The sequence below is a fragment of the Emiliania huxleyi genome (genome assembly GCF_000372725.1).
Source record: "Emiliania huxleyi CCMP1516 chromosome Unknown EMIHUscaffold_19, whole genome shotgun sequence".
Taxonomy (NCBI): Eukaryota; Haptophyta; order Isochrysidales; family Noelaerhabdaceae; genus Emiliania; species Emiliania huxleyi.
The window spans coordinates 928,795-955,122 of record NW_005200690.1 but is presented as its reverse complement, the minus strand read 5'-3'; the positions used below and the strand labels follow the sequence as shown (position 1 = coordinate 955,122).

Genomic DNA, 26,328 nt, shown 5'->3' with positions numbered 1-26,328 from the left:
TGAGGAGCCGAAAGAGACTTGCCGAGGAAGGGCTTGGCGTGTCAAAATCATCGCAGAGAGCACTTCCTTGTCACCCGGGGACGGCCGCACATGTTTTCGCACTACCCTGCCCGAGAACGTGAGGGCGCCTGGAGCGGAGCTTGCGCGCCCGGGAGGCGGAGGCAAGAAGGAAGGAAGGAAAGAAAGAAAGAAAACACCTAACCCAAGGGAGGGATGGGAGGACGGCACGCCGCCACCACACAGGGATTTTAAAGAAGGAAGGGACGGCTTGAAGCACTTTTCCATATTTTCTTTCCTGCAGTGTCGCCGCTTTACACACACTCGAGCGACAGACCGACACACAGCATTGGACACTAGGCGCCGGTGCGGTTCGGGTAGTATGCCCATCAAGTGGAGACCAAGTGGGAGGAGCGGCGGCGGCGGCGGCGGCGGCGGTCGTGACGGTTCGCGCGCCGCACCGCCAGGGGCGAGGCACACCACCGTCCTCTGCGGGGGGGGCGCGGAAAAGAGGAACCTCTTAGCGTCATCGCCATGGTGCTGCAAGCAGCGCCGGGCAACGACGGCTTACCGCCTCCCGGTCCCCCTACCTCGGCACACCTCCGCTGCTTAATGGAGGAATGCGTTCACAGAAAACGAATCGCCGCGGGCGGCCTCGCGACGCCGGCCGACGTGGCGATGCTGATGAGCCTCGGCGTCGACGGCGTCTTCGTCGGCTCCGGCATCTTCAAGGGCGAGAACCCCGCGGCGCGCGCGCGCGCGATGGTCGCGGCGTGCACGCACTTCAAGGCGCCCGGTACGGTCGCGGCCGTCTCTGAGAACCTCGGCAAGGCGATGGTGGGCCTCCTCGAGCATGAGGACCCCGTCCTCGTCGCGCAGCAGCGCGCGGCGGTCGCGCTCGCGCAGAAGGACGACGCTCCGAAGGAGCTCGGCGGCAAGCGGCGCAAGGCGGACGACCCGCGCGACTACTACATCGCGGAGGAGGAGGAGGGGACGCCGCCCGCGCACAAGAAGCGCGCGCCGGCGGCGTACCCCGTCGGCGGCATCGACCCGGCCGTCAAGGCTTGACAGCGGGACCGACGACGATCATCCAGCCTGATGAGCGAGGACAAGGAATGATCGAGGACAAGGAATGATCGAGGACGATGATGATCGAGGACGATGATGATGACGTGCTCTCGCGATCATGGTGGATGGGGGCGGACACGGAGGGGGGATCGCGGAAGCCGGGGCGATGAGGCTCCATCGATGCGATGTGATGTGGCGGGCTCGTGGATGCAAGATTCGCGTCCATCCACATGCATCAATTCTGCAGGAAGGCAGGATCGGAGAGCGGCGCAAAGTCGGTGCGTGAAACGTAAAGAACTCGTCTTTTGACGCGGTCCGGGGGGCTGCCGGCGATGCGGACGCAGAAAGCAAGGGGGCGGCGCATGGTGCACCGCGCCGTCACAACCGGTGCCGGAGTTCCGGTACCGGTGCCGGGACCGGTACCGGTCCGGTACCGGTACCGGTGGAGGGGCGAGAGTGAGGACCGGGGGCGGAGCGCACAACGATGCTCGAAGGAACAATGTGCATCCGAGACGCGAGGTGGATAGGGTGCGAGAGCGGGGGCGGCCGCGGCGGCGTCACGCCGTCTCAGACGACAGACGCAGCTCGTGTACGGCTGGGTAAAAAAACTAATACAGCCCGGAAGCATAGTCGATTTTCCCTCACTTCCACCACCCCCACCGCACTCCGCACCCGGGCAGAGACACGCCCTGGCGCCCTGCCCATTCTGCGTTCAATTTCCCTGTGCTGGCACGCCTTGATCAGGCTCGAGCCAGGCTCTTCGGTATTCAATCCGTCGAGGCGGGCCACCCACAATGCTGCTTCAATGGGAGCACGTATCATGATACCTCGAACAGGCACATGGACATCGACATGGATGGAATGCCCGTCGTGGATCACGCATTTTACCCAAGCATTTTCGCCACGCCATTTTTGGTTCACTTGAACGCCTTGAAAAGCATGAGTGCGGCGAGTGGGATGTGGACAAAGGACTGGAAGATCCACATCTTCTTCTTGAACGCGGGCTCGCCGTCCTGGATGTTTTTGACGAGGATCGGAGTGAAGAGCGCCTCCGCGATTGCGAACGCCTTGAGAACGCCAGTGCTCTCGGGGTCGAAGTAGGCGGCGGAGCTCAGGGCAAGCATCATCGCACCAAAGGCGCGGCTGGTGAAAGCGCCGACGGGGCCTTCGGCATCGGCCGTGTACTTGATGGGTGATGCACCCGAGTCAGCAAAGGCGTTGGGGTCTGCGTAAAGTGCTGCTCCAAAGCCAACGTGGTACAGGCCGTTGATCGTGTTGAGCGTCTTGGTGTCGAGAGCCACGCCGCCTCGGAGCTTGAGGGCGTTGGATGGCGCGATGTCGTTGTGGTGGACGACCAAAGCGGGAAGGGCCAGAATGATGGCGAGCATGGTTGATTTGCGAGAGCGGGGCCAGGCTGCTGCTGCTGCCGTCGGCGTCGGTCGATCTCGTTGATTGCCCGCGCCGTTTACTTTTTGCGCGCGCGGTTGGCGAGCGCGTGGGCGGTCGCGAGGATCGCGACCAGCAAGATCGAGAAGACGCCAGCGGTCGCCATGCTCGATTCTTCGTCCTCCGGCGCCGTCGCGCGATTGTACGCGCAGCGGAACCCCACGGTCGCCGATCGCTCGTACGCGGCGCCGCCGCCGCCGGCGAACCGAAAGAACTTGGCGTGCCGATCGAGCTGCGCCGCCGTCTCGCCGGGCGTGTACCCGTCGTTGGCGTACTGCCGGATCGCGCCGAAATACCAGTTCTGGAAGTCGCTCGCCGCGACGGGCTGGTAGAAGGAGCCGCCGCGCAGCAGCGCGAAGCGCGTGTGCGCGTCGGCGAACTCGCTCTCGGTCCACTCCCACACGTTGCCCACCAGGTCCACCAGCCCCCACGAGTTTGGCGCCCGCGACGAGCGCCTCGGAGCTCGTCGGCGCTGGCGTTCGCCCGCCGTGCACGCGACGCGGGCGCAGCGTCTCGTCGTCCGCCGCCCCCCACGGGAAGCGATTGGCGGGGTCGCCCGCCTGCGCCGCGTACTGCCACTCGATGGACGTCGGCAGCCGCCCGCCCGCCCAGTGGCAGAACTCGCGCGCCTCGTCGAGCGAGACGCCCGTCACCGGGACCGTCTCGTTGCCCGGCGGGTGCCGGCCGCGCCGCCAGTCCGGCCACTCGCGCAGGAAGTGGCGCGCGTCGGCCGGCGCGTACGCCGTGTCGCGGAGGTAGCGCGCGTACCGCGCCATGCCGACGGGCGTTCGATCCATGTAGAAGGAGTTGATCGGCAGGCGCTGCTCGTGCTCGTTCGTCGCGAGCGGCTCGAAGTCGAAGCGCACGTCGATGCCGAACGCGGCGCGCCGCTCCTCCTCGAAGGGCTCGATGACGGTGCCCTCGCACTTGAAGTGGTACGAAGTCGTCGCGGGGACGAGCTTCGCGTCCGGCGGCGCGAAGGGCCACTCCTCAAGCGACGTGAGGGTCGGGCCCACCGGCATCTGGCGTGCGGCGCGCCACACGGCATCGAACGTCGAGAGCGGCGCGGCCGTCGCGCGGACGCGCTCGCGGAGGAAGGCGTCGAGCACCACGGGCTCGTCGGCCGGGATGGCGAGGACGCACCCGAAGCCCCGTGCCTCCATCGCGACACTGAGCGTGATCGCGCCCTCGCGGCGCGCCGACGGCGCGGGCGAGAGGGCGACGCCGTTGTAGAGGTCCCAGAAGAGGAAGCCGTCGTACGCCGCCGCGTCGAGCTCGAGCATGGGCGTCGTCGACGGCCACTCGCTGTTGGCGCGCTCGACGAGGGTCCACGCCGTCCGCCGCCCATCGCCACGGCGCACGCTCTGTGGGAAGCGCGACGCGAAGACCGACGCCGGCTGGAGGGTGGGCGCGTGCGGCACCCACGCCTCGCTGCTCAGGTAGCCGCTCTCGCCGAGGTACTTCATCAGCGGCTGCAGCCGCCGCAGCGCCTCGCCGTCGCGGCGCGTGATCCCGTTCCAGATGCCCCACACGTTCTCCCACGCGACGTAGCCGATCCCGTTGAACCACGCGTGCTGGAGCGCGTCGTTGCGGTCCTGGTCCCACCGGCGGCAGACGGTCGTCATCCGGCGAGGCGTCAGCCACTTGAAGAGGTCGACCGCCGGCGCCACCGACGCGCTGAGCGCGTCCGACGACCACCCGCCCGCCTCGCCCCATCCGAGGGTCGTCCAGCCGAGGGAGGCGATCGAGCCGCCGAGCTCTGGCTGCAGCGCGACGCGGTGGCCCTGCGCGACGCCCTCGTCAGAGAAGGCCTCGGGGATCGTGTACAGCGTATCGCCGTTGATGCCGTCGGCGTCCGTCGCGCGGGCGAGCGCCACGATCGAGGCGGGCTCCTCGCCCTCGTACCGACCGCGTCTCGGTGTCCCACGGCATGAACGGCCACAGGACGCGCACGCCCTCATCGTGGAGCTGCCGCACGACGTCTCGGAGGCCCGCGAGACCGCCCGGCATGCTCCGGATCATGTCATACGCATTGCGGGCCACAGTTTTCTTTTATTTTGAGGGCAAACGGCGAGCTCCAAAAGAGGCGCTTGCGTCGCGCTTCGAGCGCAGCAGCACCGCCCTGGCCTCGCACGATGTCAACTGAGCAAGTGACGGTGACCTGGTCAAACGCCAACGGCTGCGATCCTACCGACGGGCGACCCGAGATTCCAGTCCGGCTGCGCGAGGCAGGCGTGCTGCAGGCAGATTTTGACATGGTCCTGCAAGCGCTCGCGGACGCGGAGGAGTTCAAATGCAAAGTTGCCCTCCCGATCACGCTCGTGGTGTGGCCCGTCGGCCTGTGCCTCTTCTGTGTCAAGGATCCCAACGCTGGCGTGGCTCCGTTCAACGAGAAGTACGAGGCGCAGCAGATCAAGGTGCAACGTTCCATTGGCACATGGGGGTTCTTGTTTACTGTGCCAAGGGTTGACGTGGCTGTGGCTACCGCCGCGGTGGCGGCGCCCGTGGTCGCGGAGATCGCGAGGGACGACCCTCAGCCCGACCCTGTCGAAACCCTCAAGAAGCTGACCGCCATGCTCGACGAGGGGCTCATCTCTCAGGCAGAGTTTGATACGAAGAAGGCGGAGATCCTGCAGAGGATGTGAGGGCTGGCGACTGCTTAGTGAGACTATGCGCAACCCAGGGGCGGCGTGCCACGGGATCGAAGCTCAGCTGGACGACTGCCGCGGGCGTGGCAGAGACTAGCAAGCACACCAGGTTGGACCTCTGGCGCAAGGATTTTTGCCTTGGCGGCCTGCAACTCCTCCACAGCGCGCCGCTCTCCCTGAGAGTCGTACCCTCCTTCAGCTCATCGACGAGTGGCATGGCCGCGCAGTCCCGCGCGGTGTGGGAGGGGCACGCCGAGCTGCAGCGCACCCTCTGGGCGGCGTATCTGGGAGCTGGCGACGCTCGTCTTCGTGCAGCGGCCGATCGTGCTCACCGGGGGTTCGAGACGGTCGGCGAGGGGGTAGTTAGTCGCAGGGCGTATGGGGTCAGTCGTTCACCTTCCCGCCTCGCAAGGGCGGGGCTGTCCCGGGAAGCCGGGCAGCGTGCCAGCGTGACGCCGCCACCTTTACCTCCCATAAAGCCGTACGAGATATGTGTTTGAGACCCCTCCCTGAGCGGGCTATTAAATATCCTCATCTCTTTCCCACCTAGGCGGGGCGGTGGGCGTGTGCGCGGATTGTCAACGAAAGTGAAGATAAAAATAAGAAGTGGCCCCGCGAGCTGGGAATAGGACCGCCGCAAGCGGCGTGGCGTGGAGCGGTTGTGCATCCCTCCGGGGGCCCCTGCTCTGCGCCGGGGAGGCGTTGGTGGAGGCTAGGACGCAAGCGTCCGTCGCCTTTTTCAAACTCGGGTCCCACTCCGCTACGCTCCGACCCGAATTTGGAGGGCCATGAAGTTTAAGGTGTTGCTGCGCAAAAGGGGCGGGGCGCGGGCGGCGGGCGCGGGCGCCGAGAGCGGAGCGGCGAACAAAATGACGTCGGAAAGCTCTGCATCAAGTATACAGTAGGCTCTACAGCACGGAACCAGAGTTTTTTCTTTTGTTTTTTTACGCGGGCGCCTTGCGGGCAGAGCCCTTAGCCAAAATTTACGGAAAGAAGAAACCCCTGCACGCGAGATGGTGAGTGTTCGCGGGCTTGGCTGCGGCCCGCCCCGTGCACGCGAGCTTGGCAGCGGCGCAGGTTCCCTGAGCTGTTCCGACGCGGCCGTGCTAGCGGCGGAGCGAGGCGAGGAGGAGGCGGTGCTGGCGTGGCTCGACAGTGGCGGGCGGGCCGACGCGACGTACGAGAGAGGCAAGGAGAGCGGCATCACGCTGCTGATGGGCGCCGCCAGCCAAGGCCAGGAGCGGGTGGTCGAGCTGCTGCTTCGGCGAGGCGCGGAGATCAACCTGCAGAACAGTAACGGCTGGACCGCACTAATGCTCGCCGCCGAGAACGGCCACGAGCGGGTGGTCGACTTGCTGCTGCAGCGCGGCGCGGACGTCAACCTGCAGAGTAGCGACGGCCGCACCGCGCTGATGCTCGCCGCTGGCAACGGCCACGAGCGGGTGGTCGAGCTGCTGATTCGGCACGGCGCGGAGATCAACCAGCAGGACAGCAACGGCTGGACCGCCCTGATGCTCGCCGCCCAGGAAGGCCACGAGCGGGTGGTCGAGCTGCTGATTCGGCACGGCGCGGAGATCAACCTGAATGGTTGGACCGCGCTGTTGGGCGCCGCCATCCAAGGCCACGAGCGGATGGTCGAGCTGCTGCTCCAGCACGGCGCAGAGGTCAACCTGCAGAACAGCGACGGCTTCGCCGCGCTGATGAACGCCGCCTACTACGGCCACGAGCGGGTGGTCGAGCTGTTGATCCGGCGCGGCGCTGAGGTCAACCTGCAGAGCAGCGACGGCCGCGCCGCCCTGATGCTCGCCGCTGGCAACGGCCACGAGCTGGTGGTCGATCTGCTGCTGCGGCACGGTGCTGAGATCAACCTGCAGAGGAGCGACGGCGGCACCGCGCTGATGGGCGCCGCCCGGGAAGGCCACGAGCGGGTGGTCGAGCTGCTGATTCGGCACGGCGCTGAGGTCAACCTGCAGAACAGCAAAGGCTTCACCGCGCTGACGGCCGCCGCCGGCAAAGGCTACGAGCGGGTGGTCGAGCTGCTGCTGCAGCACGGCGCTGAGGTCAACCTGCAGGACAGCGGCGGCGGCACCGCCCTGATGTGCGCCGCCCGCTACGGCCACGAGCGGGTGGTCGAGCTGCTGCTGCAGCACGGCGCTGAGATCAACCTGCAGAGCAGCGACGGCAGCACCGCGCTGATGCACGCCGCCTTCTACGGCCACGAGCGGGTGGTCGAGCTGTTGATCCGGCGCGGCGCTGAGGTCAACCTGCAGAGCAGCGACGGCCGCGCCGCCCTGATGCTCGCCGCTGGCAACGGCCACGAGCTGGTGGTCGATCTGCTGCTGCGGCACGGTGCTGAGATCAACCTGCAGAGGAGCGACGGCGGCACCGCGCTGACGGCCGCCGCCGGCAAAGGCTACGAGCGGGTGGTCGAGCTGCTGCTGCAGCACGGCGCTGAGGTCAACCTGCAGGACAGCGGCGGTGGCACCGCCCTGATGTGCGCCGCCCGCTACGGCCACGAGCGGGTGGTCGAGCTGCTGCTGCAGCACGGCGCTGAGATCAACCTGCAGAGCAGCGACGGCAGCACCGCGCTGATGCACGCCGCCTTCTACGGCCACCCCGCCGTCGTGCTCCGCTTGCTTCGGGCTGGCGCAGATGCAAAGGCTTGCTCTCCAGACGGCTGGTCCGCGCTGCAGCTCGCCAAGAAGGAGGCGGCCAAGGTGTTAGCTACTGCCGACGCCGCCAGTGCTCCTGAAGCGGACCACGCCGGGTGTGTGCGCGCTCTCACAGAGCACGCAGCGGCGCTGAGGGAGGCGGAGGCGGCCGAGAAGGCGGCCGAGAAGGCGCTCGAGGTCAAGGGGCGGCGCGAGCAGCGCGAGCGGGAGGAAGCGGCGGCGGCGCGAGAGCGCGAGCAGGCGGCACGACAGCGCGAGGCAGAGCGAGCGGCGGACGAGGCGCGCCGGGCGGCGGGTGCGGCGGCGCTGGAGGAGCAGAGGCGAGCCATTGCGGCGGAGGCGGAGGCGAAGCTGGCCGCTGAGCGCGCGGCAGCAGAGGAGACGCTGCGGGCGAGGGAGGCGGAGAGGCTTGCGGCGGAGGAGGCGCAGCGAGAGGAGCAGCGGGCGGCCGCGGCGGCGCGCAAGGCCGCTCAGGCAGAGGCGGCGCGGCGCGACAAGGAGGCTGCGGACAGGAGGGCGGAGGAGGAGAAGGCGAGGCGGCGCGCAAAGGCGGCGGAGGCATCGGCTGCCAAGAAGGAGGCCAAGGCGAAGAACAATAAGGCCAAGAAGGCGCCGTCTGCTTTCGCGCTCGAGGAGGAGCGGAGGGCGAAGGCTGCGGCAGAGGTTCGCGCACAGGAGGAGAGGGCGGCGCAGCTGGCTGCTGCGCAGGAGGCGGCGAGGCGGGCGGAGCGCGAGGCGGCAGAGCTAGCGGGTGCGGCAGAGCGGGCGGCGCTGCGCGAGGATGCGGAGCTGGCAGAGGCGCTGCGCCGGTCAGAGGTGGATGCGGAGGAGGCGCTGGCGCGTCGGGTGTCGAGGTGTGAGGCGGCGGTGAGCAGCGAGTCGACCGGCGGAGGCGGGGACTTGCCGCTGCGTGTCGAGCGGCTGGAGGCGAGCCTCGGCGCGGCGACCGAGGGTAGCCTCGAGGAGCGGGTCGGCGCCATCGAGCGCTTGATCGGGTCAGAGGCGGGAGAGGCGGCGGAGCAGCATCTGCCAGTCACCGAGCCGCTTGCTGCCGTCTCACTAGCCGACGCCGGCCTCGACACGGGGCGGCCGGCTGCCCCCGAGTCCACGATGGGGGGCGAGACATCGTGCATCATATGCTTCGAGCGGCCGAAGTCTCACCTCGCGGTGCCGTGCAGCCACTTGTGCGTTTGCGGTCCATGCTCCGAGCTGATGCGAGAGTGTCCGTATTGCCGCGAGCCAGTGATGATGTGGCTCGCCCCGCGCCCTGTCTGATCACCTCTCTGAGCGCTTGAGCGATATTTTCTTCCTTAAACTAGCACGCGCCAGTTCGCACCTGTGTCGAGCCTGTCTGCCGGAGAGTTTTTGTTTAAAAAAATAAAGAAAACGGACAACCCAAGGGAGGGGTTGTTTAAAAGAAAGAAAGAAAGAAAACAGACAACCCAAGGGAGGGATGGGAGGACGGCACGCCGCCCCCACACAGGGATTCTTTCCTGCGCTGATGTAGAAATTCTTTCCAAAAACGCGGGAGCTCTCGGGGCCGCGATAGCGTCGAGGCCGCCTCGAACATGCCCGGCCGGCCATGGATCGGGGGCGGCAAGGCATCGGCGCGCTTGTCGGACGACGTGCTCTCAGCCACGCGCGGCTTTCCGCCCGAAGAACGCGGCCTTACCTTCTGGATGCTCGACGAGCCGCACCTCGGCACACTCTGCGTGGAGGGCGTGGAGCATGAGAAGGAGCTCATCGGCAAGATGACCGATGTCGAGCTCGACGCGTGGCTCCACGACCGCTCGCTCGAGCCGCCGCGCGAGGGACTGTCGCGGTCAGAGCGGCTGCTCCTTGCCTACCGTGTGCGCAAGCTTCCATGCGCCTTCGAGAAGTATGGCAGCAAGGGCGAGGCGCTCGAGGCGGCGCACGAGGCGTTCGTGGCTTCGGCGGCGCTGCCGGCTCCGGAGGAGGACGCACTCACCGACGAGGTCGCCGCGGCGTGTGGCCGGGACGAGCGCGCGGCGCTGATGCTGCGGCAGCTCGACCGCTTCCTCGCGCGCGGCGCGCCGGTCTGGCTCACGGGGCTGTCCAAGAGCGAGCTCAACGGACGCTGGGGTGTCATCGGTGGCCGGCAAACGGCGGAGGAGTTTGGGCCCGACACCCGGTACCCCGTGAGCCTCGGCGACGCGAGTGGCGAGCGCATCGCCGTGCGCCCTCACAACCTGCGGCCGGGCCGCCCGCCTGCCGTGCTCGCCGCGCCAGCCGCGGCACCAGCGCCAGCCGCGGCGGATGCGGGCAGCGTGCAGGACGGGCTCGGGCCGGACGAGGCGGGCCTGATGGAGAAGGCACTCGCCGCCACCGTCGAGGGAGTTGACGCCGAGATGGCGAAGGAGCTCGAGGACGACGGCCAGTGGAAGCAGTGGCACGAGTGGCTGTCGCGCCGGGTGTGCCACTATTCTCTCGAGGAACGCGGCGCCGAGGGCGGCGGCGGGGGCGGGCTTTGCGCACGCTGCCGCGTGGTGTGGTACGCGAGCGCACAGGCGCAGCGCGCGCACTGGCCAGTGTTCAAGCGTGTGTGCCGCGCGCCGGATCTGGCAAAGGTCGGTCGGATGGATGCCGCCGCGTGCGTGGCGGCCCTCGCTCGCTCGCTCGGGCAGGCGGCGCCGGACGCTGACGTGGCTGCGGTGCTGTATCGACTTGGCCACCTGCTGAAGACGAACCAGGCCGAAGACTCGGGTGACATCGGCTACCAGATGCACGGCCTGGCTCGCGGCGTGGCGGCGCGGTACGCGAGCGAGTCGTGGGAGCTGCTGTGGGCGGTGCCCGGCATGCCGCAGGTGATGCTCAATGAGCCGCTCCTCAAGCGTAGCTTGGTGCGTCGTGGGCGCGTCGAGGCGGCCATGGGCCGCGAGGCGACGGTCGACGAGGAGTTTGAGTACGATCTCGACCCGTGGGGCGACTGCGGCGCGTACGAGTACTGCTTCCTGCATTACAACCTGCTGCTCGGCGCTGGCTTCGAGTCGCGGCAGCCGGGCATGTGCTCCGCGCACGACGGTGTCGGCGCGGAGCCGCGCGACTCGTGCATCGGTCGTGCGGCGTGCGCGCGTGCGGTGCAGCTGTGGCTCGACCCACTCGTCCGGCAGTCGTGTGGCGACGCTCTTGGGCCGGCAGCGTCGTTTGCGTGCGCTTGGTTCACGCGGCAGGGAGACGACGCGCGCGCGACCGCGCTCCTGTCCGGAATCGGCGAGGCGTGCCTCGAGGAGATGGAGTCCTCCGGCTCGGGCGCGGCACGGCACGCGCGCGCACTGCTCAAGAGTCTCGACAAGAGGCTGTGGCAAGCGCTAGCGGCTGCCATGTACCAAAACCAGCCCGACGCGCCCCCGAAGCTGACGATGGCGGCGGCAGCGGCGATCTCGCTCGCGATGGCCGCGCTCCGCTACCTCCACGAGCACGGCGACGGCGGCCGCGGCGGCAATCTCAGCGACAAATGGGAAGTGGGCGATCAGCAGATGCTGGAGCGGATCGTGGGCGGCTGCCTGCAGGTCGGAGTGGCGCGGATAGGTCCTTTCACAGCTGAGCAAAAGTGGCGCCGCACCGTCGGGCTGCGTACGGCACTGCTGCGGCTCGGCGCGGGCCGCCGTGACGAGGGCGGCAGAGGCGGCGGCGCCCGCGCTGCAGGCGGTGAGGAGGAGGAGGAGGGCGACAAGAGTGACGGTAGCGACGACGACGACGGCAGCGACGACGACGACGGCGAGGCCGAGAGCTGGCAGCAGGTGTGCGCACGTGATGAGGTTCGCTTCGGCGGGCGCTCCTCTTCGCGCGCGCTTCTTTCGTCCACTGGAGCGAAGCGCGTGCTCGGCGTGCGTCGCATCGACGAGCGTGCGCTGTGTTCGTGGGCGCTCGAGCAACCGGCGGTGCTCGAGACGCGCGACGCCGGCGCGCTGTGCGCCAAGCTTCGCGAGTTCATGGCACTGAACGTCTTCTCGAGCAAGTTGGTGCAGGCACACTACCGCAAGTGCATGAGCGACGACGAGTGGCAGCGGGAGTGGGCGGGATCCATCGCGAGGTTTGATGCGCGGTCGTAAACCCGCCGCCAGCTACCGACGCAGCCGCCCTCGCCCGCGCCGCCGCTGCGCGCATCGTGGCGTCGTCGTCGTCTGCGCGTTGTGCGCGTCGCTCTGCTGCCGCTGCCTCGTGCGAGGAGGGCAGTGGTCGCGCTGGCTACAGGACCACGGCGCGCCTCCGCGCCAACGAGCTCCCGCGCGTGCCCGCCGCCGCGCCGCGCCGGCTGCCGCCGCACCCAGGTAGCAGCTAAAGCTTTCGGTGCATGTAACTGCATGTCGCGGCAGTGTGGCGGCTGCCCCCGGTGCGCGCGTGCGGAGCCCCAGTCAGTTCGTGGTGGTCCAAAGTCACTCATCAAGGTACTGGGCCCGAGTAAGCTTGCAAAAGAATCGTCGAGATGCTAAAAACGAAAAAACTAAGGTCTAAGCTCTAAAAGAGGTTCACGCAGGACGCATAGCCCCGCGCGCGCGCGCGGCGCGTTACCATGAAAGGGCTATAATCATTTAATTTAATATAATCGACCGCGTGGCGCCGATGGCACAAGTAGTCCATCGCGATCGCGCGACGTGCGCCCGGGTGTCATCCTCATCGGCGGCGGGCGGGCTGCGGCGGCCGGCGGGGGCAAGCTCGGGCCAAGGCCAGTCCAGGTGGGGAAAGGGGGGTTGAGGATTACCTCGAATGCCGCGGCGAGAACTCGTCACCTGAGGGGCGCCGCACCCGGCGTTCCCGACATACGACAGGTCATGGCCCTTTCCTCACTCGTCGTCTTCCTCCGAGTCGGGCGCCGCGCACGCGCGTCTCTTGCGCGTGTGGTGGTCGACCGCCTGCGGGACGAGTCCGGGACGCGTCACGGGCATGTCGTGGACGTGTCTTGGCGCGTGGGGTGGTTGAGAGGCCGCCTCCCACCCGTCGCCGCCGGCGCTCTGCCTTCGGACGAGCCGCGTGAGGCAGCGCGTGCCTGCACAGAGAGGAGTGAGCTGGTGGAGAGGGCTGAGGTGGGAGGGACTGACGCGCGAGGCTGCAGTGCGCGCCGCCGGCGTCGACGCGCGGCCCCTCGGGCTGCAGCGCCAAGTCGCGGACCAGCCAGTGCTCGTCGCGGTGCGCGAGCACCTTGCCGCCCGCGTCGAGGCCGACCTGGTACGGGACACAGCCCGCCGCGCCGCCCCACTCCCGGCCCGGCACCAGCGCCGCCGCGTCCTCTGCGACGCTGTGGTCGACGGCGAGCACGGTGCCCGCCGCCCAAGCGGAGTAGTCGTTGCTCTCATCCTCGACGGCGCACGCGACGCGGTCGCCGACGCTGAAGCGGCGCGCCTGGGTCGCACAGCCGGCGGGTCGGTGAGTTCGTTTGAGAGGCGGCGCAGCGAGGGCCAGTCATGTGAGGCGAGAGGCGGCAGCGAGGGCGGACGTCGCGTATGTGCATTGGCGACGTGCTAGCTTGCGGCGTCTACGCGAGGCGTGCCGCCGACTTCTTGGCGGGCTGCTGCGGCAGGCAGAAGAGCGTGAACCAGAGCGCGCCCGCCCTCTGCCCGAAGCAAACCTCCGAGCGGCAGACGTCGTACACGTCCTTTGGGACCGAGATGAGGCGGCCGTTGGGCGGGTCCATCTTGACCACGTACGGCAGCTTAGCCTGGCCCGTGACGTCATCAGGGTCGTCCTCGAGCACAGACATCACCGTGCCGGGCGCCCACCTCCGCTCGCCGCCCACGTTGCAGACGACGCGATCGAACATGGCGTAGCGCAGCTTGGGCGGCGGCGCTGGTGGGTCGAGAGCATCCAGCGCAGCAGCCACGAGCTTCCTCGTCTTTCTGGCTATGTACGCCATATCCTCGTCGTCGAGCGCGTCGCGGTTCTCTTCTGTGATGGTGGAAAAGACCTTGTCCGCGACGTCATAGAGCACATCCTCATAGTCGCGCCCGGGAAGCCGCTGGTTCGGATCGTGGTCCGCTATGGCCTCGGCAACCGCATCCTCGACGCGGCGTCGCAGGCTCTTGCCTGCCATGAGTGCGCGATGTCTGGCGCCGCCGCTCGGCGGTACGGAGCCCACGGCAAAAAAGAAGAAAAGCACGGCGGGTTTCCCTTCCCGTGCCGCCTAGTTCCGCGGACGGCCCCTCCACCCTTCATGTACGGATCATCATGTAGTCCCCACAGACGCTGTCGTGGGATCGCTTGCTCTCATGCGCCTGACGATCCCGCCGCAGCGCCGTGCCCAAAGTCGCCCTCAAACTCCTCGCCCGCGCTTGCGCGCCGCGCCGTCCGGGCCGTACGAGCCGAGCCCGATCTGGGCCCGCTCTAGCCAGCCGTAGAGGAGGGGGCGGCAGCGCTTGTAGGCCAGAGCCCCGTCCACCGCCTCGTACCAGCGCATCTTTGCGGGCGGGAGGCGGAGGACGGTGGTGGCGGTGGTTGGCACGGTGACGCGGGTGAGGGAGGGGCAGCTTGCGAAGGCTGCGAAGCCGATGGTGGTCAGACCGGCAGGAAAGGAAATGGAGGTGAGGGAGGAGCAGGCGGAGAAGGCGCGTCTGCCGATGGAGGTGAGGGTGGGAGGGAGGGTGACGGAGACGAGCGACGAGCAGTTGTAGAAGGCGAAGTGAGGCCCTCCGGCACAGTGGCGTGCCCTTGCGCGTCGATTGGAGGTTGCACCGCCCAAAAGTTGATGTACGTTGATGGCCCGCACTGCTGCCTTCGCTTCGTCGTCGAGGGGCTTAGGGGACCCCTTAGGCTTAAAAGGGTGGGCCCTGGGGCGCCTGCGGCTTAAACGGCTTAAAACCGGCCCGGGCCGGTTTTAAGAGCTGCTGGGCCGCCGATTCCTTAAACGGTCTTAAACGCTTAAAACGGTGCGGGAGAGCTCCCGAGGTCGATGGTCCGGGAGGCTCCCGGAGGCTCCCGGAAGACGCCGGAGGCCGGGAAGCTGGCTACAGTCAGCTAGCACGCGTCCCCTATGCGAGTATGGCTCCTGTCAGTGCACCAGACTTACAGATGTGTCTTCAGAGGCGGGTTTGTGCCTAATAACGGCAGTATTGGACAATTGGAGAAAACGGCGCGGAAAACCCAGCGAGAGCCGAGAGCGAGACGCATGCCGGTGAGGCCGATTTTCTTAAACGGTCTTAAAAGAGGGACCCCCCGTGCCTGCAATCTCTTAAATGGCAATTTAAGCCCCCAAACCTCCTCATTTCTTAAAAGCTCTTAAAAAATCCGGCCCTCAGAACCCTAGGGGTCCCCTAAGTCGAGGGGGCAGCCGAAGAAGGCACAATCGCCAATCGTCGAGAGGCCATCGGGCAGCAGCAGCGTGGTCGAGGTGAGGCCAGCGGGAAATGAGGGGGAGCAGCGGAAGAAGGCGCCCACGCCGTGGAGGTGAGGCCGGCGGGGAAGGTGACGGAGCGAAGGGCGGAGCAGCTGTAGAAGGCGTACTCGCCAATGGAGGTGAGGCTGCGCGGGAAGGCGACTGAGACGACAGAGATACGGTCCTGGAACGCGTGGTCCGGCAGGTGCTCATGCCTTCGGGCAGCACTGCGTTCCCGTCGGTGACGACGACCTGCCAGCCGCCCACCTCCAACCGCTGAACAAACGCTGTCGTGGGATCGCTTGTCATGTGAGAGAGTACGTTGGTGTCACCGGCGCGGCAATGACCGTAACGGAAATTCTTTCGCGCGCTTCGTGTCAATTTTGCCCCGCCAGCTTGGGAGCTTGGGCCAGCTGAGGCCTGAGACCTTCCAGTTGTCGCACTCATGCAGACTCCTGCGATTGCTCGAACCTCGCCCGTCCTCGCGTCGGCACTCGCGCTGAGTCTCCTCACAGCGCTAGTTTCCTGCGGGTTACTTCTGCCTGGAACTGTGGCACCTGCGGCGACGACAGCGGCGACAGCAACAGCGAACTCAGTGCAGTCGAGAGGCTTTCACTTCTCGCCGCAGGCTGATGCGGCAGGCTCAGTGCAGCCGAGAGGCTTTCACTTCTCGCCGCAGGCTGATGCGGCAGGCTCAGTGCAGCCGAGAGGCTTTCACTTCTCGCCGCAGGCTGATGTGGCCCGAGCCTGGCGGCCTTGGACGAGCCTGGCACGCTCATTTCAAACCGAGCTTCCAGCTCCACCTCCGCCGCAGCCGCCGCAGCCACCGGCGTCTCCACCGCAGCCGCCAGAGCCGCCAGAGCCGCCGCCGCCACCACCACCACCTCCTCCTCCTCCGCCGCCGCCGCCGTGGCCACCAACGCCGAAGCCTCCGCCAGCAGTCCCGCGCGATGCGCCTCAGCGGCCGCCTCCGCCGCCCGACCCACCGTCGCCGCCGCCGATCAAGGTGGATTGCGTCGCCATGCCCGAGGTGTACGCCAGAATTGCCACCGAGCAAATCAGAGCGTACATGGCCGGCCAGGGGTTGCCGACGCCGCCCAACCCCGGCGTCGAGGTCAACCGGCTGGGCCTGATGGAGCTGCACCGGTACAACATGTCGCTCACCTCCCTCGAGCTGGGAGAGATCACGCTCACAGGGTGCAGCTACGCGGGCAGGGGGAGATCGCGCCTCGAGGCGTGGACAGGGGTGATCCCGGACCGGCCGCTCGTCGCGGACGGAGTGAGCATCAAGGAGCGCTACCTGCCCGACAGCATCCGCCTCGAGGTCAGAGGCATCCGCTGGACGTCGACGATGCGCTACCATGTGCAGGAGCTTGGCCTCCCGCTCGGGGGCGGCGAGGCGACCTTCTCTGGCAAGGGCCGCATGTGGTGTGCGATCGCATGTAGTGTTTTGAGTTGCTATCGTGGAGTGGTGTCCGGTGCATAGCCCGCCCGCCCTCACTCTCGGCCTAACACGCGCACTACAGGTTCGACGACATCTCGCTGCGGCCTCAAGACATCGCGGCTGGCCGCGGAGGCGCGGGCGGGCCGATCGGCTGCGGCGGCACGCTCCGGCTCACGAGCCTGCACTTCACCGGCTACTGGCAGGGCATGGAGGGGATGTACCTCGGCGACGGCATCCAGCGCCCCGACGCGTCCCACATTTCACGTCCGTGACATGTCCGAGACATGTCCGAGATAGGCGACGGCATCCAGCGCCCCGACACGGTCGGCTTCGCGTGCGACGGCTTCGAGTCCGCCGTGGCCAACCCTTTCGCGTCCGGCTGGCAGTGGGTCGGGCCGGGCGTGAGGCCGCCGGGGCTGCGCGACAAGGCGCGCCGCCACAAAGCCGCCCTGCGCGCGCGCACGGCCCCGACTCACACCGCCCACGCCCCCGACTGCGCCCGCGCCGTCCTCTGCCGCCGCAGGTGGTGAGCTACATGCGAGACGTGTGCGGGGCGTTCACGAGCCTCGAGCAGGTGTGGGACCGGTGCATGTTCCTCAAGGCGTGGGCGCCGGCGGCCATGGCCACGGTCAAGGGGAAGTGGTCGAGGACGAAGGCGAAGCTTCACACGGTGATGTCGCGTCGCGCTGATTGAAAGTGGGGGCACATTATCTCGAGTTTATCACACAATTCACATGCTTTTCGACGTGTGGAGATTTTGTGTGAGACTGAGACTTGCAGAGAACCCAAACTCAACAACATCTTCTAACCAAAGACCAAACAGCAAACTCCTCTCGAAACAAACAAACTCCTCTATCCTCTCGCTCGGCGCGCAGGCGGCCGAGCTCGTACAGCAAACGCGGTATGTGAAAAAGAATTCACAGGTCCTTTTTGGGCCGTGCGTGTGCACCGTGCTGCGTCGAGAGACCAGACTGGCCAGAGTCCCCAGCCGTGGGCACAACATTCCGTTGTGTTCTCAGCTCAAATAATTGTATTCACACCTAGCGTGTAGTATTATACCAAATACTGAACAGGGCGCAAGCCATAGGCGCGCATACTCTGTGGGTGGGATACAGGACATGGGCGGCCTGTGTAAGGCGCGATCGTACACACATAGGGTGCGCTCGCTCGCCGGGGCGCGAGCTTGCGGGGCGCCTGCACTACAGGGCCTGGCTGGCCCCAGCACTGCAAACACGCGCCTCTAGGGCCCTACTCTCTACTCTCTACCGTGGCGCGACGCGCGTGCACCGGTGCAGCCCGTGCGCGTAAGTCGCGCGGGGATAATGGCCCGGCCCGAAGTATACATCATCTCTCGTGCTCGCTGGTCTCAGTTCAGATGGCCTCCGTGGCGGGCTCGGAGCTCGCGGTGCGGGTCTTCTTGCCGAAAATGTCGTCGTCGCTCACGTCCTCTTTCTCGTGTGGGAGGATCGCGTTCAGGATCACGGCGATGATGACGCCGATGCCGTAAGGGGTCTTGAGCAACATCATGACGGCGGTGCGGAGGCCCTTGCGGCCGGCCTTGTACTCCGCGCAGCAGTTACCGTTGTTGTTGATGCACGTGGTCACCTCGACCGGCTCGCCGAGCACCGGTGCCGAGTAGTTGCCGCCCGCGACGAGGCAGTCCGCTTCGGACAGTTCGACGGCGCCGCCCGCAAAGCCGCACGTGGCGGGCACCAGGACGGTTGTCACGGTGGGGAAGCGGGCGCAGACGTCCGCCTCGGGCCACAGGCCAAAGTTGTGCCGCAGGTTCTTCGCGTAGAAGGCGCCCGACGCCTCGAAGAGCTGCGGCTCCATGGCGACCCCGAGCCCAAAGGCGATCGAGAGCATAACGATGTACGAGTTGCGCCGGTTGAGGGTCGGCGCGACGATGGACATACCCGCGACGAAAACCATCGTGAAGCATTGCAGGACCACGCCGCCGACGACCGCGATGGGGATGGTGGTGAAGGCGGCGCCGATCCTGGGGGGGGGGGGGGGGGATGGGTCGGGGCGGCGCGCGGGGCGGGATGCGCCCGCGGAGCGGGATATGCGCACTTCCCAAAGATGCCGAGGAGGATGAGCCAGATCGCGCACGCGAAGCCGGCGGAGCGGGAGGCGCACTGTGAGAGCTTAATTATGCCGTTGTTTTGCGAGAAAGTCGTGTTTGGCGCCGTGCCGAAGCAGCAGGCTAGGAACGAGTTCACGCCGTCGGCTAGCAGGCCGCCTTGGATGCGCTCGTTGACGTCCTCCGGGTCGGTGATGCCAGAGTAAAGGGCTGTCATGGTGACGTCGCCCACTGTCTCGGCGGTCGTGATGTAGGTCGCGAGGAGGATGGGAAGCAGGTACACGATGTCAAAGGAGATCGGGAACTGGTCCTCGGACCAAAAGAAGACAAACGCCGGCGCGGCGTCAACCTTCTCCTTCGCGCTGTCGCCGAAGTAGTCGTACTGGATGCCTTCGTCGTCGGTGTACGAGGAGATCGCGGCGACGATGGTGCCGAAGACGAGGCCCCAGAAGAGGAACGTCGACTTGAGGAAGGGCGAGCCGGCGACATTCAGCACGACCCCAAAGAGGATGACCGAGGCCGCGAGCCCGATGTGCTGCGGCGCGCCAAAGGCAAGCGTCACGTCGCCGTTCTCGTTGCAAATCTGGGGGCCCGAGCCAAAGGCTGCGGCCCTCGTCGCCATGTTCTCGCCGCAGAAAACTCCGCCGCCAACGTACTTGATGCCCGACGAGACGAGGCCGGCGCCGATCATCATGACTGCCACGCCGAGCACAACCGGAGGAAACATCTTCGCGCGGATCCTGCGGGTGCGTGGGAGTGCGTGTGGGAGTGCGTGGGAGTGCGCTGCTGGGGCAGCCCTGGGCTCGGACCTTGAAGGGATGAAGGAGATGGCGATCTCGAGGAAGCAGGCGACCATGCAGGTCCCGAGGAAGGCGCCATAACCCTCCATGCCGACTCGCGGGCAGTCGATGACGCCAGAGTCGAGGGTCACGCAGCGCGGGTCGCCAGTGTTCTTTGCGTCTTGGATGTACGCCGTCGTCATCTCGCGTGCGATCGGGAGAAAGGTGAAGGAGGTGCCCATCACAGAGATAAGTCCTGTGCCGAGGTAGAAGGGCGTGCCCCGGATCTTGCAGCGGAAGACTTGGATCAGGGTGAGAATGCCAGACGCCAGCCATGACGTGGAGACCATGAAGGGCTGGAGCGCACACCTGTCGTACACAGAAGAGGCGTGGGGATAGAGGTGGAGAGAGGCAAAGGAGGCCGACTGGAAGCAGCGCGCATGGTTGAGTCGGACTGGAATGCCATGCAGGTGTCGCCGGCGATGAGGAGTCCTCCGGACGTGGCTATGCCCGCAAGCATCGCGAGGCAGTGCTGCAGGCCGAGGACGACGGAGAGGAGGAGAGGCAGCTTCTCGTCCTTACCGAGCCACATGGGAGCATTTGCGCCCTTCCCCAGGCACGACACCGTCGGGGTGCACAGGTACTTGTCTGCGGGGGCGGGCAGGGCGGGTGAGAAGCGTCAGTGTTCGCTGTTTACTACACGCGCTGTGGGAGGCGGCGCCGACTTACAGGAGTACTTTCCGAAGAAGCCTTCCCTCGTCCAGCACTTGACTCGGCAAACTTCGCAGTTCGCCGCGGCTTCAGTGTCCTTATCAGACATCTTGTTGAGTATAGTTTGGTCACCTGGCCAGAGATGAGCTCGCGCGTCGGTTGCGTATGGGGGGGAAGCAGAGACTAGGTGGCAGGCATGAGGCACGTGCCGCAAAACTCGATCGGCAGGATGCTGACGGCGTGGCAACCAATGAGGGGGATGGCTTCTCTTCTTCGTTCCCCCCTTTTACACTGCTTTTAGCAAACGGCCGGGTTAGACCTCCGCCCGTCTCCCTTAGTAAGGGGCCGGGTGTCCGCCCTAGGCCGCGGGCGGGCGGCGTTTTGAAAAACAGAAAACAGGAACACAAGAGGGGTCCCTCCCGGGGACCAGGCTCCAGTAATGGCCAATGGGCTCCAGGACTGGGAGTAGAAAATACGCACAAGGGGGCCAAGGAGGCGCGGAAAGAGCAGCCTCGGGTGAGAGCAGGAAGGCGAGGATGCTTGGATGGCGCTTAGGGTCGGCTTTGAACAAGGGTGATCTCAAGTATTCGGGTGTCCCCGCACGAGGTTCGAGGTCAAAGGCGCGCAGTGTGCCGCTCTCGCAGGCTAAATAAATAAACAAAGAATCATAGAAAATCCAAAACCTAAATCGCAAACATAGAAACAAACACAGGCGGCGACGTGGCATACGAGCCCGCTCCCGGCCGACGGGCGACGGCGGCGAGCCGGCGCGCCAGCTCGTGCTCCTCATCACGCACCGCGCCGACGTGGCGACCACGCTCACGCAGGTCAACGGGCTGCAGGGCGGGCTCTACGAGTACGAGTGCGTCTTCCTCGAGGAGGTGACCCTCGCCGAGATCGCCGACATGTGTTCATCGGCCAGCGCACGGCGGATAGGCTGGGGTTTCCGTCCCAGCGAGCCAGCGTACGTCGTCGAGGTCCCAACCTCCCCCGGGTTGGCTACTCGAGGTCGCGGTCCCACCCCCCAGGCAGCTCCCGCGCCCTCGCCACGGTGTCGGCTATGGTCAAGTTGGTCAGGCCAAGGCTGCACATCCCCGGCCGGGGCGGGGGCGGCGGCGGCGGCGGGACTGGCGGCCGTCGCGGCAAGGAGATTGGCGACGGTGAGCGCTGCCCCCCCCTGCTCGCCCCCCCCCGCGGCGGCAGCGGTGGCGATGGGCACGTCCACTCCCTCCCGCACCGCAAGCCACCACCGTCCCCTAGACCTCTTCTTCACCTTACGCCGTAGCCACGCCTCTTCCGACCGATGGTGCCGCCGCCGCCTCATCGCCTCCACCTCCGCCCACTGGGGAAACCTTCCTCCGGTCCGCCGCAACGCTACCGCCCTCCCTAGGTCGGCCACGAGGGCGGTCATCTGCTTTGCGGCAGCGCGCGGGCGGCCATCGAGAATCGCCGCAGTGCCCTCCATGATGCCGGCCGCAGCCACCCGATGCATCTCGAGCGCTCGCACCCTGTCTTCTCCCTCGAGGCCTCCGGCCGAGACGACTTCGTGTTGCAGCTGCGCGAGGCGCAGGGTATGGTACTCCATCTCGACCGCCACCAATTTGACCCGATCCTCCGTGTCCGCACTTCTGCAGTCAGCGGCTGGCGCCTCCTCCGCCATAGCCCGTTTCCTGCCCCCCCCCGGGATGCAGACGTAAAGCTCGGGGCCACCGACCGAGAGCTGGTCGCCGTCTCGGAGCTGCCGCTGGTGGCCGGGGGTGACCTTCCCCCAGTTGCCGCTACCCAACTTGAGGTAAGAGACGTCATCTCCTTCCCGTACGTGGAGGTCGTAGGTGCCCGCCGCATTGGAGGAGACAAAGCTCGCCACGCCGAGGCCGGTTCGGTTGTCTCCCCCCTTGCTCGGCGGAGGACCGGGGGGCTTGAGCACGATTACCTCCGTGCGTCCCCCCCTCCAGCCGTGCGCCGGCCCCCGTCGGCTCCAACGGCACGGGGGCCCCCGCATCGCCAGCTGCCATCATCGTCCCGTCTTCGTTGTGCCGTTGGCTGCTGATGGTGTCAGGCGGTCCTGTCACTGTGGCTAGGCGACTGGGCGTGGACCCTGGGGAGGGGCGGCCCTGGCATGGTCGGGGAGGGTGGCGGGGTGTCGGCGGGCACGACATGTCCCCCGCACCCCTTGCACACCCTGCCCTGTTGCCCGCACGTTAGGCAGCTAGGGTCGTACGGCAAGCAGCTCTCGTCGGCGGAGCCATCTCCAAGGTCTTGGGTCCCGCCACCGAAGCTAGGCGACTGGGTGCGGGGCCGCACGCTCCGCATCAGTAGGTCGTCGTCCTCGGAGCCCCCGGGCGTCCCTCCTGGCCGGCTCGAGGTCCGCTCTCAACGGCGGGCGCCAGCCTCCCGAGTAGGGCTGCCGCATGCTCCGCATCTCGTCGTCTCCCCTGCCGCCGGCGCCTTCCCCGCCGTCACCCCTTCCGCCGGTGGCCTCGCCGCTGCCGCCGAAAGCAGCAACCTGGTCGCTGCTACCAGCGTCACCGGGGCGATAAAATTTTCTTTTCGCACGCAGCAGAGGCCGGCGCGCGTCTCGCCCGGCGCCCGCGCGCGCGCGCCGCGATGCCCAAGCAGGACAGCGCGAGCAGCAGCGGCAGTAGCTACTCCTACTCGTCCAGCGAGGACGAGGCCGCGCCGCCCGCTCAGGCCGACGGCGCCAAGGCCAAGCGCGCAAAGGAGCCGCGCGCGACGTCCAACAGCGGCGACGGCGACGACCTGGCCGACAAGATCGCGGCCGAGGAGGAGCCCGACGTGCCACGCGAGGCGCGCGCGCGGCGCGACGGCGCCGCCCGCGGTGAGAAGCGGTCGCGGTCGCGCGACCGCTCCCGCGACCGCCGCCGGCGCGACCGCTCGTTTAGCAGAGAGCGCGAGCGGCGTGGGCGCGACCGCTCGCCGAGCAGAGATCGCGACCGGCGGCGAGGCGACCGGCGGCGCGGCTACTCGGAGGAGCGCGAGGACAGCCGCGGCGGTCGCAGGGACGGCCGCAGCTACGGGAGCGCGGCTGACAAGATTGCGGCGCGGCGCGGCGGGGGCGGGGGCGGGGGCGGCGGGGGCGGTGGCGGCGGGCGGGAGGAGGGGGGGGAAAAGGGGCCGGCGGAGGCGCGGCCACGCAAGGTGATCGAGGACCCGTACGAGACGGCGGCGAAGACGGCGAGCGGCGTCGTGGCTAGCGGCGCGGGCAAGACGGGCGGGCTCTACATGCCTCCGTACAAGCTGGCGCAAATGATTTCTGGCGGGGATGACAAGGCGTCGTGCGCAGCCTTCCCTCCCTCTTTCCCCGCCCTCCTCCCCTCCTTCAAACCCCCCCCCCCCCCCCGTCCGTCCGTCCGTCCCACGCCTCGCCCTCGCCCTCACAAGGCGTCGGCGCAGTACCAGCGGATGACGTGGGAGGCGCTGAAGAAGGCCATCAACGGGCTCGTCAACAAGGCGAGGGGGGCGGGGCGGCCCGCGCCTCTCCTCCTCTCCCCACTCCCCCTCGCCGCTCTCTCGTCCTCCTCCCCTCCCCCTCGCCCTCGCCCCCCTCTCCTCCCCTCCTCCCCTCCCCTCCTCCCCTCCCCTCTCCTCCCTCCCCTCCCCCTTCCCTCCACCTTTCCCCTCCGCTATCCTCCCTCCCCTCCACCTTTCCCCTCCCCTTTCCCCCCCCCCCCCCCCCTCCCTCCTCCCGCCTCCCCTCCCCTCCTCGCTGCTCTCGCCCCGCCTCTCCCGCCTCTCCCGCCTCTCCAGCACCACGTCCACCGCCTGGAGCCCTCGCCCCCACCCACCCACCGCTCTTCCAGGTCAACGTCTCCAACATCAAGGCTATCGTCGTCGACCTCCTCAAGCAGAACGTCATCCGCGGCCGCGCGCTGCTCGTCCGCTCCCTGATGAAGGTGCGCACAGTGGTCTGGACGGACCCACTCCACACCGCTCCTCATGCCCCGCCCGCTTGTTCCCTTGTGCGCAGGCGCAGGGCGCGTCGCCAAACTTCTCTCGCATCTACGCCGCCCTCCTCGCCGTCATCAACACGAAGATGCCCGAGATCGGCGAGATCTCTAGCCGAGAGAGGGCCGAGAGGCGCCGCAACGAGCCGCACACCTCATCGCCACCGCCTCACCGGCGCCCCGCCCCTGCCCCCCGCTCCAGGCGAGCTGCTGGTCAAGCGAGCTGTCAACCAGTTCAACCGCGCCTACCGCCGGCACGACAAGGTCGTCTGCAACGGCGTCGTCAAGTTCATCGCCGCCCTCGTCAACCAGCAGCTGGTGCACGAGCTGCTCGCACTGCAGCTCTGCATCTTGCTGCTCGAGACGCCGACGGACGACTCGGTCGAGACCGTCGTCACCTTCGTGACCGAGTGCGGCGCCGCCCTCGCCGAGGTCTCCCCGCAGGCACTCAACTCGATCTTCGAGCGGCTGCGCTCGATCCTGCACGAGGGGGCCATCGACAAGCGCGTGCAGTACATGATCGAGGGCTTGTACGCGGTGCGCAAGAGCAACTTCGCCGACTACCCGGCCGTGCTGCCCGAGCTCGACTTGGTCGAGGCGGAGGACCAGATCACGCACGAGGTCTCGCTCGACGAGCAGCTCGACCTCGAGGAGACGCTAGACTACTTCACCTTCGACCCCGACTTCGAGGCGCAGCGGACGCGCCACACCCCGCGCGCGCCCCCTCGTCCGCCCGCCTCGCCGCTCTTCCCACACCACCCACGGGACCTGAACCCACCCTGGGTTCGATCCCCTGGAGGTATGGTACGCTCCTCTCCCCGCCCTCACGAGCCCTCGACCGCTACTGCTCCCAGGCGAACGAGGCGGCCTACGTGCGTGTGCGGCGCGAGATCCTTGGCGACGACTCCGACTCCGAATCGGGAGACGACGACGACGACGACGACGACGACGACGACGAGGAGGAGGGCGGCGGCGGCGGCGGCGGCGGCGGCGGCGGCGACGGCGGCATCATCACCGACCTGACGGAGCAGGACCTGGTCAACCTGCGGCGCACGATCTACCTGACGATCATGTCGTCCGCCGCCGTGGACGAGTGCGCGCACAAGCTGATGAAGCTCAAGCTGCGCGAGGGGCAGGAGGTCGAGGTCGCGACGATGCTCATCGAGTGCTGTGCGCAGGAGCGGCACGCACCCCCGCGTCCCGCGCTACCGGACCCCCCGCCCCGCGATCCCGGCCCGATCTGCCTGCGCCTCCCCCGATCTCGCCGCGTCTCCCCCGATCTCGCCGCAGGAGCGCACGTACCTCCGCTTCTACGGCCTGCTCGCCGAACGCTTCTGCCTCATCGACCGCGCCTACCAGGCCTGCTCGACGAGCTCTTAGCCAGCCAGTAGACGAGGAGTCGAGTCACTGATTAACTCACTCATGCCAGGTCTGCTTCGACGAGCTCTTTGCCAAGCAGTACACGATGATCCACCGCCTCGAGACAAACAAGCTGCGCAACGTCGCAAAGCTGTTCGCCCACGTGCTGCACTCGGACGCGCTGCCGTGGGGCGTGCTCGAGTGCGCCGCCGCCGCCACCAGCTCGGAAGGGGGGCGGGGGGCGGGGGAGGGGGAGGGAGCCCGCCGCCGCCCCGCCGTCCCGCCGTCCGCAACACCTCCTCGACGCCGTGTGCGCGCGCAGGTACATCGTGATCTCCGAGGAGGAGACCACCTCCTCCTCGCGCATCTTCATCAAGATCCTCTTCCAGGAGGTTGCAGAGTACATGGGCCTCAAGGCGCGACGCAGCCGAGATGCGGCAGAGATGCGGCAGAGATGCCGCCGAGCGTGGCTCACCCGAGAGCCCCCTCCCCCCCCCCCCCCCTCCCGCCCCCCTCTCCCCTCTCAGACGCTGCGCCAGCGGCTCAACGACGAGTCGGTGGCGCCCTCCTTCCTCGGCCTCTTCCCAAGGGACACGCCAAAGAACACGCGCTTCGCAATCAACTTTTGGACCGCCATCGGCCTCGGAGGCCTCACAGACGGCCTCCGGCAGCACCTCGCCGACGCGCCCAAGCGGATCGCGGCCGCGGCGGCCGCGGCGCCGCCGCCCCGCGCCCTCTCGCCGCTCTCCTCGTCGTCGTCATCGTCGTCGTCGTCCTCCTCCTCCTCCTCCAGCTCGTCCGATTCGGACTCGGTCCCCCCCCCCCCCCC

General features: G+C 67.5%; 9 protein-coding genes across 9 annotated transcripts in view; 4 read left to right on the top strand and 5 right to left on the bottom strand.

The window, feature by feature from the left end:
• Positions 1 to 531: 531 nt before the first annotated feature.
• On the top strand, positions 532 to 1,065 carry EMIHUDRAFT_99603 (pyridoxine biosynthesis protein; the record flags this gene model as incomplete). The annotated part of the gene is made up of 1 exon (XM_005782522.1): positions 532 to 1,065. The coding sequence occupies one exon, from the start codon at positions 532 to 534 to the stop codon at positions 1,063 to 1,065; it is 534 nt and encodes a 177-aa protein (XP_005782579.1).
• Positions 1,066 to 1,647: 582 nt separating this feature from the next.
• EMIHUDRAFT_434557 (hypothetical protein) lies at positions 1,648 to 2,503 on the bottom strand. Its single transcript, XM_005782521.1, has one exon. The coding sequence runs from the start codon at positions 2,451 to 2,453 to the stop codon at positions 1,983 to 1,985; it is 471 nt and encodes a 156-aa protein (XP_005782578.1). The 5' UTR covers positions 2,454 to 2,503; the 3' UTR covers positions 1,648 to 1,982.
• Positions 2,504 to 2,530: 27 nt separating this feature from the next.
• Positions 2,531 to 4,472, bottom strand: EMIHUDRAFT_203638 (hypothetical protein; the record flags this gene model as incomplete). The annotated part of the gene is made up of 3 exons (XM_005782520.1): positions 2,531 to 2,618; positions 2,727 to 2,966; positions 3,046 to 4,472. The coding sequence occupies 3 exons, from the start codon at positions 4,470 to 4,472 to the stop codon at positions 2,531 to 2,533; spliced, it is 1,755 nt and encodes a 584-aa protein (XP_005782577.1).
• A 174-nt stretch (positions 4,473 to 4,646) lies between these two features.
• EMIHUDRAFT_203637 (hypothetical protein) lies at positions 4,647 to 5,156 on the top strand (the record flags this gene model as incomplete). Its single annotated transcript, XM_005782519.1, has 1 exon — positions 4,647 to 5,156. The coding sequence occupies one exon, from the start codon at positions 4,647 to 4,649 to the stop codon at positions 5,154 to 5,156; it is 510 nt and encodes a 169-aa protein (XP_005782576.1).
• Positions 5,157 to 12,265: 7,109 nt separating this feature from the next.
• Positions 12,266 to 13,301, bottom strand: EMIHUDRAFT_449785 (hypothetical protein; the record flags this gene model as incomplete). The annotated part of the gene is made up of 4 exons (XM_005782518.1): positions 12,266 to 12,481; positions 12,555 to 12,705; positions 12,926 to 13,192; positions 13,287 to 13,301. 3 exons carry the CDS (start codon positions 13,299 to 13,301, stop codon positions 12,637 to 12,639), a joined length of 351 nt encoding a protein of 116 aa, XP_005782575.1. The 3' UTR covers positions 12,266 to 12,481; positions 12,555 to 12,636.
• A 798-nt stretch (positions 13,302 to 14,099) lies between these two features.
• Positions 14,100 to 15,467, bottom strand: EMIHUDRAFT_203632 (hypothetical protein; the record flags this gene model as incomplete). The annotated part of the gene is made up of 2 exons (XM_005782517.1): positions 14,100 to 14,473; positions 15,350 to 15,467. The coding sequence occupies 2 exons, from the start codon at positions 15,465 to 15,467 to the stop codon at positions 14,100 to 14,102; spliced, it is 492 nt and encodes a 163-aa protein (XP_005782574.1).
• Positions 15,468 to 16,569: 1,102 nt separating this feature from the next.
• On the top strand, positions 16,570 to 17,498 carry EMIHUDRAFT_434553 (hypothetical protein). Its single transcript, XM_005782516.1, has 3 exons — positions 16,570 to 16,827; positions 16,900 to 17,030; positions 17,126 to 17,498. Exons 1-3 carry the CDS (start codon positions 16,809 to 16,811, stop codon positions 17,294 to 17,296), a joined length of 321 nt encoding a protein of 106 aa, XP_005782573.1. The 5' UTR covers positions 16,570 to 16,808; the 3' UTR covers positions 17,297 to 17,498.
• A 475-nt stretch (positions 17,499 to 17,973) lies between these two features.
• On the bottom strand, positions 17,974 to 20,284 carry EMIHUDRAFT_203630 (hypothetical protein; the record flags this gene model as incomplete). Its single annotated transcript, XM_005782515.1, has 5 exons — positions 17,974 to 18,601; positions 18,676 to 19,425; positions 19,495 to 19,833; positions 19,920 to 20,112; positions 20,194 to 20,284. The coding sequence occupies 5 exons, from the start codon at positions 20,282 to 20,284 to the stop codon at positions 17,974 to 17,976; spliced, it is 2,001 nt and encodes a 666-aa protein (XP_005782572.1).
• A 3,027-nt stretch (positions 20,285 to 23,311) lies between these two features.
• EMIHUDRAFT_415391 (hypothetical protein) overlaps positions 23,312 to 26,328 on the top strand; it is a 3,525-nt gene continuing 508 nt past the window's right edge. The window contains exons 1-8 of the mRNA XM_005782514.1: positions 23,312 to 23,466; positions 23,578 to 23,646; positions 23,997 to 24,089; positions 24,261 to 24,867; positions 24,972 to 25,408; positions 25,570 to 25,700; positions 25,822 to 25,915; positions 26,027 to 26,311. Coding sequence (XP_005782571.1) covers positions 23,419 to 23,466; positions 23,578 to 23,646; positions 23,997 to 24,089; positions 24,261 to 24,867; positions 24,972 to 25,408; positions 25,570 to 25,700; positions 25,822 to 25,915; positions 26,027 to 26,311 — 1,764 coding nt within the window. The 5' untranslated portion in view covers positions 23,312 to 23,418. The remainder of the gene's footprint in view (positions 23,467 to 23,577; positions 23,647 to 23,996; positions 24,090 to 24,260; positions 24,868 to 24,971; positions 25,409 to 25,569; positions 25,701 to 25,821; positions 25,916 to 26,026; positions 26,312 to 26,328) is intronic.

Excerpts from the sequence above, each read along its gene's own strand:
- EMIHUDRAFT_434557 (XM_005782521.1), bottom strand. The coding sequence starts at position 2,453 with ATGCTCGCCATCATTCTGGCCCTTCCCGCTTTGGTCGTCCACCACAAC.
- EMIHUDRAFT_434553 (XM_005782516.1), top strand. Across the intron at positions 17,031-17,125 it reads CGCCGGGGCTGCGCGACAAG|GTGGTGAGCTACATGCGAGA; the intron begins GCGCGCCGCCAC and ends CTGCCGCCGCAG.